Genomic DNA, 20,616 nt, shown 5'->3' on the forward strand with positions numbered 1-20,616 from the left:
AAAATCCTTCATGGGCTATCTGTCCCTGTTCAAGTGCTGAAATTCTGCAATTTCACAAATACATATATTTTCAGAGGGGCTAAATATCCAATTTTCCACCATAGAATTTCACAAGTGGGGTGTCATTGGAAAGGGGAGGAGGTGTAATTTCAGAATGTGGTGAAACATCCCTTGCAAAATCCTTCATGGGCTATCTGTCCCTGTTCTAGTGTTGAAATTCTGCAATTTCAGCAATATATACTGTTTTTTCAGAGGGGCAAAAAAGGGCATTTTCAACCATAGAATTTCACAAGTGGGGTGTCATTGGAAAGGGGAGGAAGTGTAGTTATAGAATGTGGTGAAATATCCCTTGCAAAATCCTTCATAGGCTATCTGTCCCTGTTCAAGTGCTGAAATTCTGCAATTTCACAAAATATATACTGTTTTTAGAGGGGCTAAATATCCAATTTTCCACCATAGAATTTCACAAGTGGGGTGTTATTGGAAAGGGGAAGAGGTGTAGTTTCAGAATGTGGTGAAATATCCCTTGCAAAATCCTTCATAGGCTATCTGTCCCTGTTCAAGTGCTGAAATTCTGCAATTTCACAAAATATATACTGTATTTTCAGAGGGGCTAAATATCCCATTTTTCACCATAGAATTTCACAAGTGGGGTGTCATTGGAAAGAGGAGAGAGTGTAGTTTCAGAATGTGGTGAAATATCCCTTGCAAAATCCTTCATGGGCTATCTGTCCCTGTTCAAGTGCTGAAATTCTGCAATTTCACAAATACATATATTTTCAGAGGGGCTAAATATCCAATTTTCCACCATAGAATTTCACAAGTGGGGTGTCATTGGAAAGGGGAGGAGGTGTAGTTATAGAATGTGGTGACATATCCCTTGCAAAATCCTTCATAGGCTATCTGTCCCTGTTCAAGTGCTGAAATTCTGCAATTTCCACAAATATATACTGTATTTTCAGAGGGGCAAAAAAGGGCATTTTCAACCATAGAATTTCACAAGTGGGGTGTCATTGAAAAGAGGAGATGGAGTAGTTATAGAATGTGGTGAAATATCCCTTGCAAAATCCTTCATAGGCTATCTGTCCCTCTTCAAGCGCTGAAATTCTGCAATTTCACAAAATACATACTGTATTTTCAGAGGGGCAAAAAAGGGCATTTTCAACCATAGAATTTCACAAGTGGGGTGTCATTGGAAAGGGGAGGAAGGGTAGATATAGAATGTGGTGAAATATCCCTTGTAAAATCCTTCATGGGCTATCTGTCCCTGTTCAAGTGCTGAAAATCTGCAATTTCACAAATATATACTGTATTTTCAGAGGGGCAAAAAAGGGCATTTTCAACCATAGAATTTCACAAGTGGGGTGTCATTGGAAAGGGGAGGAGGTGTAGTTTCAGAATGTGGTGAAAGATCCCTTGCAAAATCCTTCATGGGCTATCTGTCCCTGTTCAAGTGCTGAAATTCTGCAATTTCACAAAATATATACTGTTTTTTCAGAGGGGCAAAAAAGGGCATTTTCAACCATAGAATTTCACAAGTGGGGTGTCATTGGAAAGGGGAGGAAGTGTAGTTATAGAATGTGGTGAAATATCCCTTGCAAAATCCTTCATAGGCTATCTGTCCCTGTTCAAGTGCTGAAATTCTGCAATTTCACAAAATATATACTGTTTTTAGAGGGGCTAAATATCCAATTTTCCACCATAGAATTTCACAAGTGGGGTGTTATTGGAAAGGGGAAGAGGTGTAGTTTCAGAATGTGGTGAAATATCCCTTGCAAAATCCTTCATAGGCTATCTGTCCCTGTTCAAGTGCTGAAATTCTGCAATTTCACAAAATATATACTGTATTTTCAGAGGGGCTAAATATCCCATTTTTCACCATAGAATTTCACAAGTGGGGTGTCATTGGAAAGAGGAGAGAGTGTAGTTTCAGAATGTGGTGAAATATCCCTTGCAAAATCCTTCATGGGCTATCTGTCCCTGTTCAAGTGCTGAAATTCTGCAATTTCACAAATACATATATTTTCAGAGGGGCTAAATATCCAATTTTCCACCATAGAATTTCACAAGTGGGGTGTCATTGGAAAGGGGAGGAGGTGTAATTTCAGAATGTGGTGAAAGATCCCTTGCAAAATCCTTCATGGGCTATCTGTCCCTGTTCAAGTGCTGAAATTCTGCAATTTCACAAATACATATATTTTCAGAGGGGCTAAATATCCAATTTTCCACCATAGAATTTCACAAGTGGGGTGTCATTGGAAAGGGGAGGAAGTGTAGATATAGAATGTGGTGAAATATCCCTTGTAAAATCCTTCATGGGCTATCTGTCCCTGTTCAAGTGCTGAAAATCTGCAATTTCACAAATATATACTGTATTTTCAGAGGGGCAGAAAAGGGCATTTTCAACCATAGAATTTCACAAGTGGGGTGTCATTGGAAAGGGGAGGAGGTGTAGTTTCAGAATGTGGTGAAAGATCCCTTGCAAAATCCTTCATGGGCTATCTGTCCCTGTTCAAGTGCTGAAATTCTGCAATTTCACAAAATATATACTGTTTTTTCAGAGGGGCAAAAAAGGGCATTTTCAACCATAGAATTTCACAAGTGGGGTGTCATTGGAAAGGGGAGGAAGTGTAGTTATAGAATGTGGTGAAATATCCCTTGCAAAATCCTTCATAGGCTATCTGTCCCTGTTCAAGTGCTGAAATTCTGCAATTTCACAAAATATATACTGTTTTTAGAGGGGCTAAATATCCAATTTTCCACCATAGAATTTCACAAGTGGGGTGTTATTGGAAAGGGGAAGAGGTGTAGTTTCAGAATGTGGTGAAATATCCCTTGCAAAATCCTTCATAGGCTATCTGTCCCTGTTCAAGTGCTGAAATTCTGCAATTTCACAAAATATATACTGTATTTTCAGAGGGGCTAAATATCCCATTTTTCACCATAGAATTTCACAAGTGGGGTGTCATTGGAAAGAGGAGAGAGTGTAGTTTCAGAATGTGGTGAAATATCCCTTGCAAAATCCTTCATGGGCTATCTGTCCCTGTTCAAGTGCTGAAATTCTGCAATTTCACAAATACATATATTTTCAGAGGGGCTAAATATCCAATTTTCCACCATAGAATTTCACAAGTGGGGTGTCATTGGAAAGGGGAGGAGGTGTAATTTCAGAATGTGGTGAAACATCCCTTGCAAAATCCTTCATGGGCTATCTGTCCCTGTTCTAGTGTTGAAATTCTGCAATTTCACCAATATATACTGTTTTTTCAGAGGGGCAAAAAAGGGCATTTTCAACCATAGAATTTCACAAGTGGGGTGTCATTGGAAAGGGGAGGAAGTGTAGTTATAGAATGTGGTGAAATATCCCTTGCAAAATCCTTCATAGGCTATCTGTCCCTGTTCAAGTGCTGAAATTCTGCAATTTCACAAAATATATACTGTTTTTAGAGGGGCTAAATATCCAATTTTCCACCATAGAATTTCACAAGTGGGGTGTTATTGGAAAGGGGAAGAGGTGTAGTTTCAGAATGTGGTGAAATATCCCTTGCAAAATCCTTCATAGGCTATCTGTCCCTGTTCAAGTGCTGAAATTCTGCAATTTCACAAAATATATACTGTATTTTCAGAGGGGCTAAATATCCCATTTTTCACCATAGAATTTCACAAGTGGGGTGTCATTGGAAAGAGGAGAGAGTGTAGTTTCAGAATGTGGTGAAATATCCCTTGCAAAATCCTTCATGGGCTATCTGTCCCTGTTCAAGTGCTGAAATTCTGCAATTTCACAAATACATATATTTTCAGAGGGGCTAAATATCCAATTTTCCACCATAGAATTTCACAAGTGGGGTGTCATTGGAAAGGGGAGGAGGTGTAATTTCAGAATGTGGTGAAACATCCCTTGCAAAATCCTTCATGGGCTATCTGTCCCTGTTCTAGTGTTGAAATTCTGCAATTTCACCAATATATACTGTATTTTCAGAGGGGCAAAAAAGGGCATTTTTCACCATAGAATTTCACAAGTGGGGTGTCATTGGAAAGAGGAGGAGGTGTAGTTTCAGAATGTGGTGAAACATCCCTTGCAAAATCCTTCATGGGACATCAGTCGCTGTTCTAGTGTTGAAATTCTGCAATTTCACAAAATATATACTGTTTTTTCAGAGGGGCAAAAAAGGGCATTTTTCACCATAGAATTTCACAAGTGGGGTGTCATTGGAAAGAGGAGGAGGTGTAGTTTCAGAATGTGGTGAAAGATCCCTTGCAAAATCCTTCATGGGACATCAGTCGCTGTTCTAGTGTTGAAATTCTGCAATTTCACAAATACATATATTTTCAGAGGGGCTAAATATCCAATTTTCCACCATAGAATTTCACAAGTGGGGTGTCATTGGAAAGGGGAGGAGGTGTAATTTCAGAATGTGGTGAAACATCCCTTGCAAAATCCTTCATGGGCTATCTGTCCCTGTTCTAGTGTTGAAATTCTGCAATTTCACCAATATATACTGTATTTTCAGAGGGGCAAAAAAGGGCATTTTTCACCATAGAATTTCACAAGTGGGGTGTCATTGGAAAGAGGAGGAGGTGTAGTTTCAGAATGTGGTGAAACATCCCTTGCAAAATCCTTCATGGGACATCAGTCGCTGTTCTAGTGTTGAAATTCTGCAATTTCACAAAATATATACTGTTTTTTCAGAGGGGCAAAAAAGGGCATTTTTCACCATAGAATTTCACAAGTGGGGTGTCATTGGAAAGAGGAGGAGGTGTAGTTTCAGAATGTGGTGAAAGATCCCTTGCAAAATCCTTCATGGGACATCAGTCGCTGTTCTAGTGTTGAAATTCTGCAATTTCACAAAATATATACTGTTTTTAGATGGGCAAAAAAGGGCATTTTTCACCATAGAATTTCACAAGTGGGGTGTCATTGCAAAGGGGAGGAAGTGTAGATATAGAATGTGGTGAAATATCCCTTGCAAAATCCTTCATGGGCTATCTGTCCCTGTTCAAGTGCTGAAATTCTGCAATTTCACAAATACATATATTTTCAGAGGGGCTAAATATCCAATTTTCCACCATAGAATTTCACAAGTGGGGTGTCATTGGAAAGGGGAGGAGGTGTAATTTCAGAATGTGGTGAAAAATCCCTTGCAAAATCCTTCATGGGACATCAGTCGCTGTTCTAGTGTTGAAATTCTGCAATTTCACAAAATATATACTGTTTTTAGATGGGCAAAAAAGGGCATTTTTCACCATAGAATTTCACAAGTGGGGTGTCATTGGAAAGGGGAGGAAGTGTAGATATAGAATGTGGTGAAATATCCCTTGCAAAATCCTTCATGGGCTATCTGTCCCTGTTCAAGTGCTGAAATTCTGCAATTTCACAAATACATATATTTTCAGAGGGGCTAAATATCCAATTTTCCACCATAGAATTTCACAAGTGGGGTGTCATTGGAAAGAGGAGGAGGTGTAGTTTCAGAATGTGGTGAAAGATCCCTTGCAAAATCCTTCATGGGACATCAGTCGCTGTTCTAGTGTTGAAATTCTGCAATTTCACAAAATATATACTGTTTTTTCAGAGGGGCAAAAAAGGGCATTTTTCACCATAGAATTTCACAAGTGGGGTGTCATTGGAAAGAGGAGGAGGTGTAGTTTCAGAATGTGGTGAAAGATCCCTTGCAAAATCCTTCATGGGACATCAGTCGCTGTTCTAGTGTTGAAATTCTGCAATTTCACAAAATATATACTGTTTTTAGATGGGCAAAAAAGGGCATTTTTCACCATAGAATTTCACAAGTGGGGTGTCATTGGAAAGGGGAGGAAGTGTAGATATAGAATGTGGTGAAATATCCCTTGCAAAATCCTTCATGGGCTATCTGTCCCTGTTCAAGTGCTGAAATTCTGCAATTTCACAAATACATATATTTTCAGAGGGGCTAAATATCCAATTTTCCACCATAGAATTTCACAAGTGGGGTGTCATTGGAAAGGGGAGGAGGTGTAATTTCAGAATGTGGTGAAAGATCCCTTGCAAAATCCTTCATGGGACATCAGTCGCTGTTCTAGTGTTGAAATTCTGCAATTTCACAAAATATATACTGTTTTTAGATGGGCAAAAAAGGGCATTTTTCACCATAGAATTTCACAAGTGGGGTGTCATTGGAAAGGGGAGGAAGTGTAGATATAGAATGTGGTGAAATATCCCTTGCAAAATCCTTCATGGGCTATCTGTCCCTGTTCAAGTGCTGAAATTCTGCAATTTCACAAATACATATATTTTCAGAGGGGCTAAATATCCAATTTTCCACCATAGAATTTCACAAGTGGGGTGTCATTGGAAAGGGGAGGAGGTGTAATTTCAGAATGTGGTGAAAGATCCCTTGCAAAATCCTTCATGGGCTATCTGTCCCTGTTCAAGTGCTGAAATTCTGCAATTTCACAAATACATATATTTTCAGAGGGGCTAAATATCCAATTTTCCACCATAGAATTTCACAAGTGGGGTGTCATTGGAAAGGGGAGGAAGTATAGATATAGAATGTGGTGAAATATCCCTTGTAAAATCCTTCATGGGCTATCTGTCCCTGTTCAAGTGCTGAAAATCTGCAATTTCACAAATATATACTGTATTTTCAGAGGGGCAGAAAAGGGCATTTTCAACCATAGAATTTCACAAGTGGGGTGTCATTGGAAAGGGGAGGAGGTGTAGTTTCAGAATGTGGTGAAAGATCCCTTGCAAAATCCTTCATGGGCTATCTGTCCCTGTTCAAGTGCTGAAATTCTGCAATTTCACAAAATATATACTGTTTTTTCAGAGGGGCAAAAAAGGGCATTTTCAACCATAGAATTTCACAAGTGGGGTGTCATTGGAAAGGGGAGGAAGTGTAGTTATAGAATGTGGTGAAATATCCCTTGCAAAATCCTTCATAGGCTATCTGTCCCTGTTCAAGTGCTGAAATTCTGCAATTTCACAAAATATATACTGTTTTTAGAGGGGCTAAATATCCAATTTTCCACCATAGAATTTCACAAGTGGGGTGTTATTGGAAAGGGGAAGAGGTGTAGTTTCAGAATGTGGTGAAATATCCCTTGCAAAATCCTTCATAGGCTATCTGTCCCTGTTCAAGTGCTGAAATTCTGCAATTTCACAAAATATATACTGTATTTTCAGAGGGGCTAAATATCCCATTTTTCACCATAGAATTTCACAAGTGGGGTGTCATTGGAAAGAGGAGAGAGTGTAGTTTCAGAATGTGGTGAAATATCCCTTGCAAAATCCTTCATGGGCTATCTGTCCCTGTTCAAGTGCTGAAATTCTGCAATTTCACAAAATATATACTGTTTTTAGAGGGGCTAAATATCCAATTTTCCACCATAGAATTTCACAAGTGGGGTGTTATTGGAAAGGGGAAGAGGTGTAGTTTCAGAATGTGGTGAAATATCCCTTGCAAAATCCTTCATAGGCTATCTGTCCCTGTTCAAGTGCTGAAATTCTGAAATTTCACAAAATATATACTGTATTTTCAGAGGGGCTAAATATCCCATTTTTCACCATAGAATTTCACAAGTGGGGTGTCATTGGAAAGAGGAGAGAGTGTAGTTTCAGAATGTGGTGAAATATCCCTTGCAAAATCCTTCATGGGCTATCTGTCCCTGTTCAAGTGCTGAAATTCTGCAATTTCACAAATACATATATTTTCAGAGGGGCTAAATATCCAATTTTCCACCATAGAATTTCACAAGTGGGGTGTCATTGGAAAGGGGAGGAGGTGTAATTTCAGAATGTGGTGAAACATCCCTTGCAAAATCCTTCATGGGCTATCTGTCCCTGTTCTAGTGTTGAAATTCTGCAATTTCACCAATATATACTGTATTTTCAGAGGGGCAAAAAAGGGCATTTTTCACCATAGAATTTCACAAGTGGGGTGTCATTGGAAAGAGGAGGAGGTGTAGTTTCAGAATGTGGTGAAACATCCCTTGCAAAATCCTTCATGGGACATCAGTCGCTGTTCTAGTGTTGAAATTCTGCAATTTCACAAAATATATACTGTTTTTTCAGAGGGGCAAAAAAGGGCATTTTTCACCATAGAATTTCACAAGTGGGGTGTCATTGGAAAGAGGAGGAGGTGTAGTTTCAGAATGTGGTGAAAGATCCCTTGCAAAATCCTTCATGGGACATCAGTCGCTGTTCTAGTGTTGAAATTCTGCAATTTCACAAAATATATACTGTTTTTAGATGGGCAAAAAAGGGCATTTTTCACCATAGAATTTCACAAGTGGGGTGTCATTGGAAAGGGGAGGAAGTGTAGATATAGAATGTGGTGAAATATCCCTTGCAAAATCCTTCATGGGCTATCTGTCCCTGTTCAAGTGCTGAAATTCTGCAATTTCACAAATACATATATTTTCAGAGGGGCTAAATATCCAATTTTCCACCATAGAATTTCACAAGTGGGGTGTCATTGGAAAGGGGAGGAGGTGTAATTTCAGAATGTGGTGAAAAATCCCTTGCAAAATCCTTCATGGGACATCAGTCGCTGTTCTAGTGTTGAAATTCTGCAATTTCACAAAATATATACTGTTTTTAGATGGGCAAAAAAGGGCATTTTTCACCATAGAATTTCACAAGTGGGGTGTCATTGGAAAGGGGAGGAAGTGTAGATATAGAATGTGGTGAAATATCCCTTGCAAAATCCTTCATGGGCTATCTGTCCCTGTTCAAGTGCTGAAATTCTGCAATTTCACAAATACATATATTTTCAGAGGGGCTAAATATCCAATTTTCCACCATAGAATTTCACAAGTGGGGTGTCATTGGAAAGAGGAGGAGGTGTAGTTTCAGAATGTGGTGAAAGATCCCTTGCAAAATCCTTCATGGGACATCAGTCGCTGTTCTAGTGTTGAAATTCTGCAATTTCACAAAATATATACTGTTTTTTCAGAGGGGCAAAAAAGGGCATTTTTCACCATAGAATTTCACAAGTGGGGTGTCATTGGAAAGAGGAGGAGGTGTAGTTTCAGAATGTGGTGAAAGATCCCTTGCAAAATCCTTCATGGGACATCAGTCGCTGTTCTAGTGTTGAAATTCTGCAATTTCACAAAATATATACTGTTTTTAGATGGGCAAAAAAGGGCATTTTTCACCATAGAATTTCACAAGTGGGGTGTCATTGGAAAGGGGAGGAAGTGTAGATATAGAATGTGGTGAAATATCCCTTGCAAAATCCTTCATGGGCTATCTGTCCCTGTTCAAGTGCTGAAATTCTGCAATTTCACAAATACATATATTTTCAGAGGGGCTAAATATCCAATTTTCCACCATAGAATTTCACAAGTGGGGTGTCATTGGAAAGGGGAGGAGGTGTAATTTCAGAATGTGGTGAAAGATCCCTTGCAAAATCCTTCATGGGACATCAGTCGCTGTTCTAGTGTTGAAATTCTGCAATTTCACAAAATATATACTGTTTTTAGATGGGCAAAAAAGGGCATTTTTCACCATAGAATTTCACAAGTGGGGTGTCATTGGAAAGGGGAGGAAGTGTAGATATAGAATGTGGTGAAATATCCCTTGCAAAATCCTTCATGGGCTATCTGTCCCTGTTCAAGTGCTGAAATTCTGCAATTTCACAAATACATATATTTTCAGAGGGGCTAAATATCCAATTTTCCACCATAGAATTTCACAAGTGGGGTGTCATTGGAAAGGGGAGGAGGTGTAATTTCAGAATGTGGTGAAAGATCCCTTGCAAAATCCTTCATGGGCTATCTGTCCCTGTTCAAGTGCTGAAATTCTGCAATTTCACAAATACATATATTTTCAGAGGGGCTAAATATCCAATTTTCCACCATAGAATTTCACAAGTGGGGTGTCATTGGAAAGTGGAGGAGGTGTAATTTCAGAATGTGGTGAAACATCCCTTGCAAAATCCTTCATGGGCTATCTGTCCCTGTTCTAGTGTTGAAATTCTGCAATTTCACCAATATATACTGTATTTTCAGAGGGGCAAAAAAGGGCATTTTTCACCATAGAATTTCACAAGTGGGGTGTCATTGGAAAGGGGAGGAGGTGTAGTTTCAGAATATGGTGAAAGATCCCTTGCAAAATCCTTCATGGGACATCAGTCGCTGTTCTAGTGTTGAAATTCTGCAATTTCACAAAATATATACTGTTTTTAGAGGGGCAAAAAAGGGCATTTTTCACCATAGAATTTCACAAGTGGGGTGTCATTGGAAAGGGGAGGAGGTGTAGATATAGAATGTGGTGAAACATCCCTTGCAAAATCCTTCATGGGCTATCTGTCCCTGTTCTAGTGTTGAAATTCTGCAATTTCACAAATATATACTGTATTTTCAGAGGGGCAAAAAAGGGCATTTTCTACCATAGAAATTCACAAGTGGGGTGTCATTGGAAAGGGGAGGAAGTGTAGATATAGAATGTGGTGAAATATCCCTTGCAAAATCCTTCATGGGCTATCTGTCCCTGTTCAAGTGCTGAGATTCTGCAATTTCACAAATACATATTATATTTTCAGAGGGGCAAAAAAGGGCATTTTCAACCATAGAATTTCACAAGTGGGGTGTCATTGGAAAGAGGAGAGAGTGTAGTTTCAGAATGTGTTGAAAAGTCCGATGCAAAATGACATGTAGGCCGTAGGGAATACATTTACTGTAGAAAAACTTCAAAATCTGCTACCAACTACATACTTTTTTTATGAAAAATAAATAAAATGAAATAGCTAAAGTAAATCGGAAGTGGAAGTGGAAGTGCATCTGTCAATTCATTGAATGTTCAAAGTATTATGAATCTTTATTTAGAAAAACAAAATACACATTGGTTGGCCTATTCATGATGCATCAGCAATTACACATGTTTAGGGGAATAGGGCATTATTAATATACCATGTAAGGTGGTATGTGCTAGAAATGGGTAAACCAATATCAGTGAGTCTGACCGTGAGGTGGGGGCACCGCCGCGCCAGGCAGTGTCCCACATTGTCCCTCAGAAACATACCCCTTGTCCCCCCTTGGGCTTATTAGCAGGTGGTCACCCTATTGCAGGGGCGTCACTAGACCTATTCACTGGGGCACGTGCCATAGTAAAAGTCTCCAGTGCCCCAGTAAAATTCTAGCGCTGCTCTCGCTGGAAACGGCATTCATTAGCGCATCTCCGTGCCTGCTTTAATCATGACTCGAGCCTGTCACTTACCAGCCAATAACAAAAACAAGGAAAAAAAAAAGGGGCCATAATAGCCAATCAGGAAATAGCACCTCTGTAGCTGGGTAAGGTTGAACGCAACAACCAATGAAAATCGTTCACATGATTCTTCCGAGTGTTTCGTTGTACACACACAGTAGCCTACAGACACCGCTGGAGCTCATCACATCACTTTGAGCACAGAGTAAGTCGTCCCCTGTTTTAATGTTACAACAAATTCACAACTTGTTTGACAAGTTGATCGCTGTTAGAGAATGTTGCCCCCATAATTAGCATCTGTTTTTCAATGCTTAGCATCATTGTAGCCTAAATTTTGCAAGTTTACCAGCTTGTGCTCTCTCCCTCACACACACACTCACATCGCATAGGCTGCATGCACACATGCGGACAGATAATAATGATTTATACGTATATATGTAGAGAGAGTCCTGTGTTTGTGAAGCTGTCCTACTGTAAAACTAAACATAGCCTTCTGATAATTGAATGTGTTTGTGTTGTATGTGTGCTGCTGAGACCTTGAATTTCCCCTGGGGATCAATAAAGTATCTATCTATGATCTATCTATCTATCTATCTATCTATCTAAGCTATTCAGAGATGGACATCCAAAAATTTGTCCTGAGCAGAGGGAGAGGAACAGTGAGGAGAGATGAGGAGGACGACGGAGGTATGATAATTGCCCACATTAACGGTAACATTAACATGTGCTGTGATTTGATCAATGGTTTAATGGCAAACTTAAATAAGTTTGCTGCATTTGCAAATGTAGCCTATAATAATCTACACAGAATCAGTAGCCTATAGGCTACTCTGATTCTGTGTAGATTAGGCTACATTTGCAAATTATCACCAAAAGTCAGTATGAAGGCTTTAGGCTATTTAAGCTACAAAGAACTGCAGTATTGCCAGGATAATAGGACCCTTGCCTGGGAGGAAGACCTTTGAATTTCCCCTTGGGGATCAATAAAGTATCTATCTATCTATCTATCTATCTATATCTCAATTTTGACTAAAAATAAGATTCCCTTGTGTTAGAAAAGCCTAATAAATTCATGCAGTGAGTATAGATCTACTTATGCCTATGTGTTTGGATGTTGCTGGATAGTGGCTGCTACAACAATTGAGGGAGAGTGCAGGAGGAGGAGGAGAAGAAGGTTGAAGAGAAGGAGAAGAGAGGGGAGAAAGAGCACAGGCTGGGCAGTCCAGTACCAGGCAGGAGGAGGAGGAGAGAGAGAGACAGGCAAGAAACGGATGAGGACATGATGGGGGCTAGAGTATGACAGTGACAATAATGATTTTGAAGCTTGTACCCGTAGGCTGGCCATTTATTTCATATTGCGCGCACATTTTTTAATTTTTTAAAAAAAATGTATTGGGAGTTGGGGGCCTGTGCCCCAGCAAAGCTCTAGGTCTAGAATCGCCCCTGGGAATTTGCCGTTTTTGTCTCGAAAGCAAGCTGCATATCCTTCTTTCACAAGCGCCATATTTTAAGCAAATACAGTTGTGAATTTAAGATTAGTGAGGGTATGTTTTAACCTTTCTTGTGTGTGTGTAAGTGTGTGTGTGTGTGGGGGGGGGTGTTCGTGTGTGTGTGTATGGGTGTGTGTGTTTGTGGGTGGGGTGGGGGGGGGTGCAGGGGACGTAGAGCTACACTGGGGCACAAACCACCCTGGGGTTTGGGGCTGTATCAATCTGGTGCACTTTAAAAGTAAATTCAGAGGTTAGACCTGATTATTGTTATATATGGATATATTTGTGCTGTAGCCTAAACTATTTTGCGCTTCACAATAACCTGTATAGTGATATAGTATTAATGATATTTAAACACTAGAAATCAGAGTTAGGTTAGGCTCTTCAAGTGAATTGGCTATGACCACTGTTTGAATAGCAGAAGCAGTATCAAAACGTTCAGTCAGTTTAAAGGGGAACTTGGCAACTATTTCAACGTAATAAACCCGTTTTAGAAATCATTTGGATGGTTAAATGACCTGTTCCGGTGAAAGTGGTGACTTTCCCCACTGCGCCTAGCGTCCCCAGGCGGAAAACCAACCTTGCAACATTGAGACGTCCCGGAAAGAGAAGTGAGAAACAAGAAACTCGTTTTAAATCGTGTTTCTTACCTTGTAACATCCACATAGTTCTGCCAAACTTATGCTAAACGTTCGCTAGCTTGTAAACAAATCCATGTGCTTTATCATTACCTTTTCCCACAGTTTGAAATAGCATAATGCACAATTTCTCCAGCAGAGGGGGAAATCCTGCCAAGTTTCCCTTTAAAAGAAAAATCAGTCAGATCAATTAGTTTACTTTTACGATTCTTGCACGCCCCGCATTTGCCGCCCCCCCATTCCTGCCCTGCTCCGCCGCAGCCTGTTTCTCACTGTCATCTCAATTTCAGCCTCAGTGGAATTTGGATTGGACTGGATTTCTTAACACAGCACCTGAACAAAAAAAAAAAGCAACAGGGGAAAAAATAAGACACTACAAAAGCCTATCTTCGTTTGATTGTTTCTATAGCCTAAAGACAATTCTGAAAAGTCAGGGCATTATGCAAAAAAAAAAAATTAAAAAGACATTTGGTTGAGAATAGTGTGAGGACAGTATAAATATTGAGAACAACTGATAATAGACACCAGGGTTGAATATATTATTTGGTCATTATTGTAATGATGTTATTCATAAATAATGAGCTGTAGCCTAACATAACTTGCTGTAAAGTGACTTTTAATAAAGTGACTTGTTTTTTAAAGGATATCAACTTATTATCATTATCGTCAAAATCACAAAAAATATCAAGATATTATTTTTGGTCCATATCGCCCATCCCTAGCAGCAACTCATCTTAACCCAAGTCAAAATAACAGAGCTAACCCAGTGTCAATCCACATCAGTGGTTCTCACTGTCATTCCCCACTTTGCATAGAACTGTGCTGTGATCTCTGTGTGAGTTTGCGAGCATGTGTGTGTTAGTGTGTGTGTCAGTGTGTTCTTGGTCTGCGTCTTAAATAGCTTACAGTCAAGAAAGCCTTCAGTCCTCCACCCTGCATGAAAAGTGGGATTTCCGTACCCGTAAACGCCCGGAAATCTCCACTCTCATTTAATTGTTTTCCAGCTGCCTGTAAGACATATTACGAGATAGTATGTAGGAGCTTCAGGTAAACAACCAGACCTTGCATTGCAGGCAGAAGCTGTGAAGAGTAACTTCTTCTGGACCGCCTCAGCATAGTCGTGGTCGAAGTAAACTCGCTGGTTATTGTTGTGTGGTGATTTTATCTAGACATAATAATAATACTTGTGTGTGGGTGTGCTGGTTTATTGGAAAACATTCCATTTACTATAAAGGTGTTGTTTGTGCAACTGTTATGCAACATTTACTGGAAGTCATGAGACTGAGCTGTCAAAGGCTAAGAGTGAAAGTAAAAACAGGGCCTGGGAAAGAAAGGTGCTTACCAGAAGGGCATAAATAGAAGGGGCTAGCAGAAGAGGAGATGCAGGGACCTTCCAGGGAGGGGAAGTGAAACCAAAATTGGGATGACACATAGAACCAAATCAAAACATACCCTGCCTGGCAACAGATTACACATAGAACTTGATCACATGTATTCTGCCTAGCAACACACATTTTTTAATGTTTATATGAGAAGGAGTTTCCACCAATATCTCAAGTCCCAAAACGTTCTGATTGGCTAGAAGGGGCCTGGTGACGCTCCTGATGATAGGAACGCCTCTCAGGCCCCTGAGAGCATAAAAGAGAGAGCTCAGGCACATTCAGATCAGATCTCATCGGGGTAGCAGCTGCAACTCATCACTCTCTTGCCTGACGGTTCAGTCCTGACATTGTTTGGATTGTATCATCACTGCAATACGGTGAATAAAGGATCAACAGTCTTCAGCATTTCTCGTCTTGGTGTTCTCCTTCGGGTCTTTGACATCAGAGTGCTAGTTGGATTGGAGGTTTCGGGAAGTGGATAATTTCCACGACAGATCTGGAGGTTCCTACCGAGATTTGAAAGGATTCAACAGGGGAAACAGTTCCGTCCCGGGTGAAGCAGACTTCTCCAGTGCAGCTCTCAGGGCCCAAAACAAGGTAAGCGTTTTGCTTATTATTAGGAGAGCTGTACTGTGGGAGTCGGTGGGTAGGCCGGGAAGGGGTGTTTTACCAGAATCCTCAAAAGAATAGTGGAGACACAAGACAGAGATTGGGTTGTACTGTTGATCTTAAAAGCGTGTTGTGATTGTGAAAACCGGTTAAAAATAGTTTTCAAGGAGAAAACTGAGTTAAATGGCCATGTAATGATTTCCAAGGAGGAAATCTAGTTTTCAAGGAGAAAACTGAAATAGTGTCTTAATTTCCAAGGAGGAAATCTAGTTTTCAAGGAGAAAACTAAAATAATATTTTGTGTAAAGGGAGCACGGGCTGCCCTAAAATATATGTGTGTCTCAGAGAATAGAACGGGTTAATAGGTAAACTGCAATATTAGCTGTGAGTTAAAATGTGTAAAAAACCGTCCTGAACAAAAAGGGTGATGAACAAAACATATTTTATCATAATTTGTTGTTGTTTCTGTAAAAGCTGAGTGTGCGCCGTTGTGTTTTGTTTTGTTGCCTGGGCATGGGCCCACAATAGATGCAAGGCAAGTACACATACACATTTGAGGTAGAGGAGCTCGGCGAGGGAAGGAGGATCGTCACACTGACAGACGGACGTCAGACTCACATAATCGAAGCAGCTGCGGGCATTTTCATAAGAAGGTTGCACAACAACCATAGTCTGAACATAAGAAGATTGTTGCAGCTATTGGAGGTTTTTGCAGATGCCCCCCCCGAGCCCCGTGCTAGAGCAACGGTGCCCAAGCTTAGGATTGTGAGAGACCATAGGCCAGAGACCCTAGGAGAAATCCTTTACCGCCTTGAAGTTTCTGACGATTCAGGTGAGGGAGAGCCCGACACAGACTCCTCAGGGGAGTTCACTCCAAACAGTAGTGTGGGAGAGATAGAGGTAGACATTGGACAGGGGGAGGCCAGTGCCCCACCAGAGACAGGCTACAGCAGCTTAGGGTCAGAAGAAGAGGGGCGCCAGGAGCCGGATCAGGGGGGTCCAGTGAGAGCTCCAACTCCCTATCCAGGTAATACCGTATCCCACCAGTTGATCCACAGCCCATTCCGTATAGTCAATAGCCCAGCCACTCCCCGATATAACCCACCACCCTCTGTAAGCTACAGCCCAACCAATCCCCAGTACAGCCCAAGCCAAAGCCCCACTGTGTCTCAGCCTGAACAGGAGCCAGGACAAGAGAGAGAGCAGGGAGAGGTTCACGGCCCGGCTGAGCCCCAGTCAGTGCAGGATATAGAGCGGGAGGTGAGGGAGATAGTTGGCCGAGACAGAGGTAGGCTGGCCAGTTTTATGAGAGGGTCTTTGTCAGTGTCAATATTCTGGAACAAGGAAGGAAACAGCAGGGACAAGTATTCAGTTCACATTGATCAGTTTGACAAATACGGAGGAACCCACTCCAGGCTAGGCACCCGCGTAGCGCCATTGGCCCTGCAGACAGTGATAGAGCAGGTAGGAAAGTTTGTGGGGGTAAACACAAGGCCAGTGGTTGACCAGCTCTTTGCCCCACCTGAGGGCAGAAAGCGCAAGTTTGAGAGAGATTCTCCAGCTACAAGGAGGAGAAGGACAAATAACTAGGGGAAAGGAAAAAAGGGGGAGGTACTGCTGCAAGACCTCTATAACGACTGCTTAGCTGAATAAAATTCCATAATAGCTGCTTAATAAAAACTTGTAATCTGCTGATTTTGCTTAAAGTGAAAAGTTTTGTACTTGCTTCAATAAATAAAAGAGGAAATAAAGCCAATAAATGTACTTTGTGAAAAAAATAAAAATAAAAGGTTAAAGGATAATTTTGAGTGAAGAAATATTATTGAAAGGAAAGGTAAGGGCTTAAAGTCCCCACTGATGAAATAGCGGTGGTAAAATAAAGAGGATAGTTATAATAATAGATAAAAGTAAGAATTTAGAGAAGAATAGGCAGAGTGACGCCCACAAATAGCGAATGAACTTAGAAAGTAAGTGGCATATCACTTTCATTCGACAGCGGGACAATAAGTGGTGCATATTCACAAGAAACCGAGAGGGCCTTGTGAGCGGTGCATATCGGTGCCATAGCTACACAGAGCTACTAGGGAAAGTAGAACATCTGATAGGGAAAGCTTACCCATTAGAATTAGGAACGCCTATGGACACAAGGAGTGACGATAGCGATACATCAGATTAGCAAGGCTCAGAAACTCATTAGCTAGGTCCAGGAAGGACTTTGAGGGTGTATGGAACATCAGCAACAAAACGTAATCTGGACCATAGATATCACTGAGTACGGCGAACACGATTGGAAAATAAGCATCCGAGACCGAGAGGATCAAGAACAAGTGGGGTACGTAGGGCGGTTCCCCTTTGGGTGCAGATTCCCTTTCAGGTGCAGATATCGGGACGAAATAGACGAGAAGGCAACACTTCCCCTGGTGTATGAGCTGACCCCTTTTACCCTGCCGCAGGAAGAACCGGAGGGAGCACAGCCCCAAGCAGCCGGGAGTGAGGAAGGGGCCACATCTGGCGGCTCGGAAATAAAAGAGACGTGGACAATAAGGGTCGCCGAAAGCGGGAACAGGGGGTGGAGCGTGAGCGCCATAAACAATAGAGGGGAGGTACTCGAGGGAGGAAGAGCTGAACTAAATACGGTCCTTGAAGATTGGGGAGAAGTAAGGGACACTATACTATATACGGTAAGCGACCTTCGACTGGACTGGGAGGAAAAGGACCAGAACAGGTGTCAGAGGGAGAGAGAGAGGCAAGACAGAGAGGACTCCCTCAAGTTCAGCCGAAGGGAAGAAGAAGACAGGGAGTTTGAAGGAGACTACTTCAAGTCTATATGGGGCAATAAGGTCTACCATTTCACCGAAGACGCCGACATCTAAAAGGAAAGTGACACATCAGACTAACAGAGACTCAAGAGCTCCGTGGACAAGGACAGAAAGGATTCTAAGAGGTGTATGGAACAGGGACAGCAGAACGTGCTCTGGGCCATAGATATCGTTGAATACGACGAACACGACTGGGAGATAAGCGTCAGAGACGGAAAGGGCCAAGAATACGTAGGATACGTGGGTAAAGTCCCCTTTGAGTGCAAATTCCCGTATAGGTGCAAGTATCGAGACGACATAGACCTAAAAGCAACACTTTCTTTGTTGGGGGAATTAACCCCTAATAGCCTGCCAGTGAGGAAGCAGGAGGAGCCACAGCCCCAAGCAGCCGGAAGTGAAGGAGGAGCTACATCAGGTGATCTGAAAATAAAAGAGAAGTGGACGATAAGGATCTCCGAGCACGGGAGTAACGGGTGGAGCCTGAGCGCAGTGAACGATAAAGGAAGGACATTTGAAGAAAGAAGAGGCAAACTAAATACTGTCTTCAAGGAGTGGGACGACGTGCGGAATTCTATACTATACTTAGTGAGCGACCTACGGCTGGATTGGGAGGAAAAAGACCAGAACAGGTGCAAGAGAGAAAGGGAAAGACAGTACAAGAAGGACCATCTTCTGTTCTGCACGGACCGGGAGGACATAGCAGAACAGGAAAGGAGAGACTACGGTTTGGACCTCTAAGAAGAATGGCGACCAGAGTAATGACACCCCTGGAGGAAGTAGTAAAGGAGAATGCCATTGCTGAGAAGGATGTAAAGAGCATCAACCATAAGTGGTTCCTAAGATACAAAGGGGACCACACAGCATGGCCAAAAGAAGGGTCACTCAACCCGACAATAATTGCGCAAATGAGGGAGAAAATTATGAACTACAAAGGCTATGACAAGAGCACACGGAGGCAGGAAAAGAGAGAAAAGGAGTTGAACACTCTGGAGGCCTTCGCAAAAATATCGGAGAGGAAGAAGAGGCAGAGGGCTGACCAGAGTGACACACCGCCCGACACTCCGCCCACAACGCCCGTCACAGAAAAGTGCCCCCAACTACAGCCCACGAGAAGGGAACTGGATGCTTTGACTCAAACATCAGAACCAGGGGCTCCACCCATGGAGGAGCCACGTCCTCCCCCATACAGGGAAAAGGACAAATTATACCCAGATGTGCCACGAGAGGAAGATAACGCGCGGGAGATATTCCGACGCCTGGAGGAAAGAAACCCGCGGGCCCTGGCGATACAAGCACCAGTGTATGGATCACAGGCCCCAACGGTGCACCTGGCAGTGCAGGCCCCGCTAGTAGTAAAAGGAATCACACTGGAGGGATCCTGCGCGGAGGTGCTGAAGGAAATAAAGAGGATAAGAAGAGAGCAGGCTCACCCCCAGTCAAGGCCATCAACACCCCAGCCGGCGTCTGCACGACCATCCCCACCATCATCCCCCACCGGGACGACCATCCCAGAATACCTCCTGGAGGGCACAGTGCCGGATGGAAGGAGGGAATGGACAGGAGGAGAAGAAGCTACGGAAGAGCAGGTGGTGAGTGACTTCCACGCAAGCACAAAAGGACATTGGGAGACAAATGGATCTCCGGTAACCAGCCCCCAAAAGCCCTACTGGGAGAGCCAGGAGACGGGTGCGGGTGACCCGGAAGCTGAAAGGAGCGAACCCCCACGCCTCCCAGACCAAAGGAGGGAGCAGGCCCCTGGGGGGAGAGAAGAAAGACAGAAACAGTGGTTTGAAGAGCTGTGGGATCACCTGGAGGCAGTCATGAAAAAATGGATAAAGGCCACAGGGCAGGGGGAGAAAGAGGCCCGAGATGGAGAGGCCCTGGAAACCCTGGCCTGGGTGAGGTTGCAGGTGGACAAGGAACCTGTGATGGAGGGGTGCAAGGAGCTATGGCGGAGGCTCAAGGAATACATCCAGGCATGCTGGAAGGAAGTGGAAGAGGCCGTTAGACAAGCAGAAGACAGACACCGAAGAAAAAGAAAAGAGGAACAAGGGAGTGAAGAACGGTATGAGAGAAAAATGATGAGAATGGAAGAAGGTCTGAAGGAGTTGAAAGCCGCTAAAAGAATTGGATCAAAAGAAGGAAAGCTGGCCGAGGAGATTATGGAGGAAATAATAGAGGTGGAAAGGTGGGGAGACGGAGGGGCAGGCCCAGGGAGCACGCCAGAGCATGCCAAGTATAAAAAGGCCTGCAGGGAATGCTGCGAGAGCCTAAATAGAGAAATGACAGAAGTCCTGAAAAGAATGAAGACCATGGTAGCGCAAGAAGAAAGGGAAGGAAAGCTCAGAGAGGAAGAAAGGAAGAAGGATGAGGAACTGAAAAGAAAACAGGAGAGTAAGAAAAGGGAAAGCTATCAAGAACCCAGACGAGAGTCCTCCGACAAAAAGGGGGCCCGCCGACTAACCTTCAAATTATCCTGCAGTCCAAGCA

General features: G+C 42.4%; 1 protein-coding gene across 1 annotated transcript; it reads left to right on the forward strand.

The window, feature by feature from the left end:
• Window positions 1-14,510: 14,510 nt before the first annotated feature.
• Window positions 14,511-17,026, forward strand: LOC143114256 (uncharacterized). Its single transcript, XM_076275777.1, has 2 exons — window positions 14,511-15,295; window positions 15,836-17,026. The coding sequence occupies exon 2, from the start codon at window positions 15,836-15,838 to the stop codon at window positions 16,895-16,897; it is 1,062 nt and encodes a 353-aa protein (XP_076131892.1). The 5' UTR covers window positions 14,511-15,295; the 3' UTR covers window positions 16,898-17,026.
• The last annotated feature ends 3,590 nt before the right edge of the window (window positions 17,027-20,616 follow it).

Source organism: Alosa pseudoharengus, unplaced genomic scaffold (genome assembly GCF_046254945.1).
Source record: "Alosa pseudoharengus isolate Yale_2024_CS ecotype anadromous, Long Island Sound unplaced genomic scaffold, YU_APseudo_1.1 YU_APseudo_1.1_scf_11, whole genome shotgun sequence".
Classification (NCBI taxonomy): Eukaryota; Metazoa; Chordata; class Actinopteri; order Clupeiformes; family Clupeidae; genus Alosa; species Alosa pseudoharengus.

Bases quoted from the DNA above. Each gene is read 5' to 3' on its own strand.
- LOC143114256 (XM_076275777.1), top strand. From the start codon at position 15,836: ATGCAAGGCAAGTACACATACACATTTGAGGTAGAGGAGCTCGGCGAG.